General features: G+C 57.8%; 2 protein-coding genes across 2 annotated transcripts in view; both read left to right on the top strand.

Annotated features, from left to right (window-relative positions):
* The window catches only part of GTF2F1 (general transcription factor IIF, polypeptide 1, 74kDa), a 6,280-nt gene extending 3,010 nt beyond the window's left edge, over positions 1-3,270 (top strand). The window contains exons 5-12 of the mRNA XM_010828225.1: positions 436-606; positions 1,092-1,276; positions 1,836-1,989; positions 2,075-2,256; positions 2,352-2,425; positions 2,509-2,647; positions 2,819-2,936; positions 3,032-3,270. Of these exons, the coding sequence (XP_010826527.1) occupies positions 436-606; positions 1,092-1,276; positions 1,836-1,989; positions 2,075-2,256; positions 2,352-2,425; positions 2,509-2,647; positions 2,819-2,936; positions 3,032-3,236 (1,228 nt within the window). The 3' untranslated portion in view covers positions 3,237-3,270. The remainder of the gene's footprint in view (positions 1-435; positions 607-1,091; positions 1,277-1,835; positions 1,990-2,074; positions 2,257-2,351; positions 2,426-2,508; positions 2,648-2,818; positions 2,937-3,031) is intronic.
* Positions 3,271-5,775: 2,505 nt separating this feature from the next.
* PSPN (persephin) overlaps positions 5,776-7,251 on the top strand; it is a 1,632-nt gene continuing 156 nt past the window's right edge. Inside the window, exon 1 of the mRNA XM_010828465.1 lies at positions 5,776-7,244. Within this exon, the coding sequence (XP_010826767.1) occupies positions 6,716-7,244 (529 nt within the window). The 5' untranslated portion in view covers positions 5,776-6,715. The remainder of the gene's footprint in view (positions 7,245-7,251) is intronic.

Below are 7,251 nucleotides of genomic sequence, written 5' to 3'. Positions count from 1 at the left end.
GCAGGGCAGCCTGAAGGCTGTAGGTGGGGAAGGGGCACTCTGTAAGACTGCCTCCACATGGGGGGCAGAAAAGGGGAAGGATGGAGGCCCGGAGGGGGCTGGGCTGGCAGTGGTTCAAGGAGGATTCCGGAGGGGAATCCAGAGGGGTCTGACAGTAGAGCCCTGTGCTCTTTATGGCCCATCTAACAGGTCCTTCCAGAAAGGACCATGACGTGTATAGTGCACAGGAGCCCTAAGCCTGCTCTGCGAGGGCAGGGAGCCCCCCCTTTCCAGTTGTGGGAATCCAGGCTCAGGCAGTCAGTGGGCCAGCCTTCCAGCCTCAGATTTTGCTGGGAGAACCCAGGTGGCCCTGGAGAGAGGGATGCAGGGGGTGTGGTCTGGGGGTGGCGCTGGTCCTTCTTCCCTGCACAGACCGTGACCTTGAACTCCCTGCAGGTTCAAGGGCATAAAGAAGGGCGGCGTGACAGAAAATACCTCCTACTACATCTTCACCCAGTGCCCTGATGGGGCTTTCGAGGCCTTCCCTGTCCACAACTGGTATAACTTCACACCGCTGGCCAAGCACCGCACGCTCACGGCCGAAGAGGCTGAGGAGGAGTGGGAGAGGTGAGTGATGGGGCCACGCCTGGAAAAGGGCTGCATCCCTCCCCCGCCTGACGTTGTGCCCGGCTGGGAGCTGGGGACTTGGCGGTGAGCAAGCCAGATCTCTCCGCTGTTCAGGAGCACCCAGTCCAGGGGGCAGATGGACTGGAAGATAGCAGGGAGGTGGACTGGAGAAGTGGGAAGGTGGATCCAGTGCTAGGGCGTCAGCATCACATGAGACCTTCTCCTGAGGGACTCTGGGCAGACAAGGAACCAAAGGAGGGCCAGCTCTCCTTGTGTGATCTCAGGGTCTTTCTGCCACGTGCTTGTGTCCTCACGTGTGAGGTTAGGTCGTCTCGCTCATCACCTAAGTGGTGTCAGTGGCTCTCCCCTGGGGCACACCTGGTAGAAGTGCAGGGAGGCACCAGTGGATGAGGCCCACTCCCAGAGGGTCCCCGGAGCCAGGCCCGCTGCCAGCCCCTGCTGTAACACTGCCCCCCGCCCCACAGGAGAAACAAGGTCCTGAACCACTTCAGCATTATGCAGCAGCGGCGACTGAAAGACCAGGACCAGGACGAGGAGGATGAGGAGAAGGAGAAGCGCAGCCGCAAGAAGGCCAGCGAGCTCCGCATCCACGACCTGGAGGATGACCTGGAGATGTCGTCTGATGACAGCGAGGCCAGCGGCGAGGAGGGTGAGGCGGGTGGAGCCAGCCCTGGGCTGCTGGGGCGGCAGTTGTAATTAATTCAGGTCTTGTGTGATGATTCAGAAAAGTGAATGCCCCTGAAAGGATTGCTTGGTTACTTGCAGACCCCTGGATCCTCCCAGGAACTTGGCTGCTGGGGGAAGCACCAGGGTTGGTTAGGAGGCCCCAGGAAGGTCTCTCTCGGCCATGGCCTCGACTGGGATTTCCATGGGAATGGCCTTAGGACTGGTCAGTTTGAGTCGTGCCAGCAGGCTCTGGGCCAAGGGGTGGTCTCTGGTTGCCCGGTGGCTTGCTGGCCCAGGTGATTTAGGGCAGGAATGGTGGCCCTGAGTGTGAGTTAGAGAAAGGGGTTGGCTGGGGGTGTGGAATTGGGATTGCTTGCTTGGCGGTGGGTGATTGGTACAACCCTGGGCCAGCTCTCTGCCTCCTGGAGGAATTGGGGCTGGTCCTGGCATCACCACAGCCCCTGAGAAATCCAGGCATCATTAGATACACACAACACGATGCATGCCCATCTGATCCCCTCACCTTGTCTCTCCTTCCCCAGGTGGCAGAGCCCCCAAAGCCAAGAAGAAGGCACCGCCCAGCAAGGGAGGCCGGAAGAAGAAGAAGAAGAAGGGCTCAGATGATGAGGCCTTTGAGGACAGTGATGACGGGGACTTTGAGGGCCAGGAGGTGGACTACATGTCCGACGGCTCCAGGTGAGGCAGGCGGGAGGCGGGTGTGAGACCCTGGGCCGGCCTGCGGACGTGCTCACTCACCCTCTGCCCGCTCTCTGTCTTACAGCAGCTCCCAGGATGAGCTGGAAGGCAAGCCCAAGGCCACCCAGCAGGAGGAGGGCCCCAAGGGCGTGGATGAGCAGAGTGAGAGCAGCGAAGAGAGTGAGGAGGAAAAGCCGCCTGAGGAGGACAAGGAGGAGGAGGAGGAGAAGAAGGCGCCCACGCCGCAGGAGAAGAAGCGGAGGAAAGGTGGGTTGGCCCCTCTGAGGTCCTGATCTGGGACAGGGCCGAGGGCTGGCTCAGGGGTCTCCGGTCCTGACGTCCCCTCCTCTGGCCCCTTGCAGACAGCAGCGAGGAGTCCGACAGCTCGGAGGAGAGTGACATCGACAGTGAAGCCTCCTCGGCACTCTTCATGGCGGTAAGGCCCAGCCGAGGCAGGGCCAGCCAGGGAGGACGGGGGGGCCCTCTCCCGATATGTGTGCTCAGCTGCGATTTCCACAGAAAAAGAAGACACCCCCCAAAAGGGAGCGGAAGCCATCAGGGGGCAGTTCCCGGGGTAACAGCCGGCCAGGCACGCCCAGCACTGAAGCAGGCAGTACTTCTTCCACCCTCCGCGCAGCCGCCAGCAAGCTGGAGCAGGGTGAGTAGTACCCACCAGTCCCACCCCGCCCACCCTCTTGACCCCATCCTGGTCTTCCCGTTCTGCATCCTCTGAGCCCCTTGCACATATGACCCCAGCACTGCCCCCCACCCCCCTACGCCATGGTCCAGCCCCCGGACCTGGTCTCCGTTCCACCTCCACCTCCCACAGGGAAGCGCGCCAGCGAAACGCCGGCAGCCAAGCGGCTGCGACCGGACACCGGGCCCCAGAGCTTGTCCGGGAAATCCACTCCTCAGCCCCAGTCTGGGAAGTCAACCCCCAGCAGTGGGTAAGTTGGCGAGGATGGCAGGGGCCGGCGGGGGGTGGCGGTCAGGGGGCTCAGGGACAGAGGACGCCCGCTGACACCCAGCTCCCCACCTCCAGCGACGTTCAAGTGACTGAAGATGCTGTGCGCCGCTACTTGACACGGAAGCCCATGACCACCAAGGACCTGCTGAAGAAGTTCCAGACCAAGAAGACGGGGCTGAGCAGCGAGCAGACAGTGAATGTGCTGGCTCAGATTCTGAAGCGCCTGAACCCTGAGCGCAAGATGATCAACGACAAGATGCATTTCTCCCTCAAGGAGTGACGCTCCCCCAATAAACAGGCTCTGTTTTCCACAATCCTCAGGGTCTTCATTCCCACACTTGCTGCCTCTCATCCTGCCGCCTGTAGACGCCTCTTAGAACTTAATCCTCTCCTTACCCCCTCAGCCTCCTCCGTGGAGCTGCTGGCTGATTTCTTTCAGCTCTGTCTTCCACTTGGCTGGTTCTCTCTTCAGCTGTGGCTTATTCACCACCTGAACGCATTAAAAGTAGGGCTTCCCAGGTGGCTCAGCGGTGAAGAATCTGCCTGCTTGTGCAGGGGACGCAGGTTCAATCCCTGGGTCAGGAAGTTCCCCTGGAGGCAATGGCACCCCACTCCAGTATTCTTGTCTGGGAAATCCCATGAACAGAGGAGCCTGATGGGGCTACAGTCCATGGGGTCGCAAAGAGTCGGACATGATTGAGCACATGTGCACAAACCTATAAGTACTTAGTGTCACTGTCTTTCAGTTCTGCAAAGTATCTTTCTTTTTCAGATCAGTAGGTCTGTTTTGAGTATATGGCCCCTTCTGTTTTTGATGCCTTCTTTTCCATTGTTAGTTTAAACATCCTTACAGTCTCCATGTCACTCACCTAGTACCTGAAGCAGATGGGTATCCTGTTGTTTTCTGACGCCTCTTTATGATCGTGTTTGTGACCTGGGATAGGGGACTTGTTCCTACTTCCAGGCTCTGTCTGTGGGGCTCCTGGCTGGCCTGCTTTGCAGGCAAGTTCTTTTTTTTTTTTTAATAATATTTGTTTTTATTTGACTGTGTTGGGTCTTAGCTGAAGCATGTGGGATCTAGTTCCCTGACCAGGAATTGAACCCCGGGCCCCCTGCATTGGAAGCATGGAGCCTTAGCCACTGGACCACCAAGGAAGTTCCAGGCAAGTTCTTCCAGATGGTTTTTTGCATGTGCCCACCAGGTGCCCCAGAAGTGGTTTCTAGGTGGCGCTAGTGGTACAGAACCTGCCTGCCAATGCAGGAAACATGAGACCCGAGTTTGATCCCTGGGTTAGAAAGGTCCCCTGGACGAGGACACGGCAACCCACTCCAGTATTCTTGCCTAGAGAATCTCATGGAGAGAAGAGCTTGGCGGGCTACAGTCCATAGGGTCGCAAAGAGTCGGAAATGACTGAAGCAATTTAGCACGCACACACGCCCCAGATGCGTCATTCTAAGATTCTCAGCTCTTGATTCTGTCCCAAATGGCCACAAAATCCCAAAGCCCTGTTACTGGTCTTGGCATCTGGACACTACTTTTCAACTTGGCAGTGGGGTTTCTGGGGCTTCCCTTAGAGTCTCATAAGTTGGTAAGGCGTTTATTTTATCAAGTATGGCTAGGCATTCTGTAAGCAAGAGGGTTCTTTACGTTCGTGGAGAGTCACGTTGCTGAAATAGAACTTGGCAGCAGGAACAACGTTGAAACCCCTGTTTGAGTGATCCGGCTGGTGGCAGGATGCTGGAGACGGCAGGTGGAAAACCTCCCCACCCAGCTCTACAGGCCCTTGGCTGCCGAGTCGGAATGCCTGAGATGTCCGGCTAATTCCCAGGAATGTCCCACTTCGTTCCAACCTCCCTCCCATCCTTCTGCCAGGACTTCTGTGAAGGAAGTGCCTGCCCCTTACCCTGACAATTTCACCCCTACTCTGCCTGCCACGTGGACCGAGGCCTGAGGCCTCCCCCACCACACTGGTCTATGTGCCCCAGTGGTTCAGATCAGGAGCCTTGCATTCAGCAGGACTTGGGGTTCAAACCCCACCTTTTTCTCTTAATTCTGGGTGACTTTGTATAAGTGACATTCCTCCCACCCACACCCCCCATCTGAAGGTAGTCTCAACAAGCAGTCGAGAAGAAAAAAGCACACCAAAATCACTGAAGCAGTCCCCCATGGGTGGTGCTGCGGTCCTTTCCTACTTCTTGATACAAAGGGCAATGAAAAGCCCCGAGCTCACATCTTGGCTCACCTGAAACGGATGTGTTCCTGAAGCACGAGTCCTGGATCAAAGGGATGGGATTGGTGGTTTCTGTAGCCAGTGTTCAACTGCCACTGGTTTATACTACCAACAGGCGTGCCTATTACACACACACCCCCAGCCACAGGTAAGCAGACTCTGATGTTTGCTAATCTTAGGAGCAGTCTTACCTGAGTTTTAATCTGGTCTTGCCTGCATTGAGTTCAAGCACCGTGTCAAACCTACACAAGTTGCTTGTATTTCAGGACTTCCCTGGTGGTACAGTGGTTAAGGCTCTGGACTCCCAGTGCAGAGACACAAATTGGATCCCTTGTTCAGGATCTTGCATAACATAGGACATGGCCTAAAATTTTTTTAAAACTGAAAATAAAAAAGATGCTCTTATTTTGCTTTGCCTCAAGCATTTTGTGCGTGCTTAGTCGCTCAGTAGTGTCCATCTCTTTGCAACCCCATGGACTGTATAGTTCACCAGCCTCCTCTGTCCATGGGATTCTCCGGGCAAGAATACTGGAGTAGGTTGTCAATTCCTTCTCCAGGTGATCCTCCTAACCCAAGGATCGAGACCTGAGTCTCCTCCATTGCAGGTGAATTTTTTGCTGAGCCACCAGGGAAGCTTCTAAGAGGCTCTTAACTGCTTGGTACTAGGCACCCTGCCACACACTAAATACGTCTTCTGTCTGTCCTCAGGACCTCATGTGGGAGGGACTCTGTTAGCCCCCTTTCATGGCTGAGGATGGAGGCTCGCTTCCCCAGGGTGATGGAGAAGGGCTGGGAGATTACTGGAACCAGGGCAGAGCTTAACCTCCCCTCCTGCTCTGATGCCCTACAACCCCAGGTTGGGCTGGGGTTCCAGGGGACTCAGGTTGGCCTTCCAGAGACAGGAGTCCCTGCAGGGTAAGTTTCCTGCACCTGGTGTCCCAGCTCTTGGCAGTCCCCAGGCCTCTCCCTTTTCCTGTTTTGATACTGCCTGGGCCAGACCCGGAGGCAGGGCATGATGTCTTAATCCTCCAGGCAGGAGCCATGATGGATTCCCCGTCAGTTCACCCACCTCTTCCCTGCATGCACATCCGCTCTACCTGGTGCACAATGTGGGGGCTACTGGGCCCCAGTATCCTGCCCGAGAGGGGAGGACCCCCACTGGAAGACCCATGGGGCCCCCCAACCCTCCCTCCAGATAGCAGGTGGGGTGGGGACCCCGAGTTGCCCTCCCTGAGCTCGGTCCTGGCTGCCGACACAGCACTCGTAAATCAGGGGGTGGAGGGGGTGTTGGAAATGGGTCTGTGGAATGTCTGGATGGGGAGTGTGTGTGAGGGGGTGTGCGCCCTTAACTCTTGGAAGGATGGGGTGTGGGGCAGAGGAGCGGGGCTGCCTGGGCCTGAGGTGTGCGATGTTGGAGCCTTCGCAATGAGCAGCAGCCGGAAGTGATGAGGTTAATTCCCCAGCTCGGGCAGAGGGGGGATAAATTGAGGGTGCCGGGCATCCACATCCTCAGGACCTGCCTGTCACCATGGCCACAGGAAGAGTCTTGCTAGGCTCTCTGCTTCTCCTGATCCTCCACTTGGACTTTGGTGGGAGCCAGGGGGCCTGGGAGGCTCTGGTGGCGGAGAGAGAGCTCTCATCCGAGCCAGCGGTGGACAGAGAGACCCAGAGGCCACAGCTGGGTAAGGACTCCCGGAACCCTGCATGCTCCCCAACTCGTTTATGCCCAGACTCTGCCTGCAGTCAGCTGCCCCTTGTCCCCACAGGGGCCCGCCTGCGCCGAGCCCTGACCAGCCCGTGCCAGCTGTGGAGCCTGTCCTTGCCCGTGGCCGAGCTGGGCCTGGGCTACACGTCGGAGGAGACGGTCATCTTCCGCTACTGCGCCGGCAGTTGTCCCCGCGGTGCCCGCACCCAACACGGCCTGACGCTGGCCCGACTGCAGGGCCAGGGCCGAGCCCATGGAGGACCCTGCTGCCGGCCCACCCGCTATGCCGACGTGACCTTTCTCGATGACCACCACCGCTGGCAGCGGCTGCCCCAGCTCTCGGCGGCGGCCTGTGGCTG

The sequence above is a fragment of the Bison bison genome, unplaced genomic scaffold (assembly GCF_000754665.1).
Source record: "Bison bison bison isolate TAMUID 2011002044 unplaced genomic scaffold, Bison_UMD1.0 scf7180017864492, whole genome shotgun sequence".
Taxonomy (NCBI): domain Eukaryota; kingdom Metazoa; phylum Chordata; class Mammalia; order Artiodactyla; family Bovidae; genus Bison; species Bison bison.
Note: the sequence above shows the minus strand (reverse complement) of the source record. Positions and strands in the feature narration are given on the sequence as shown.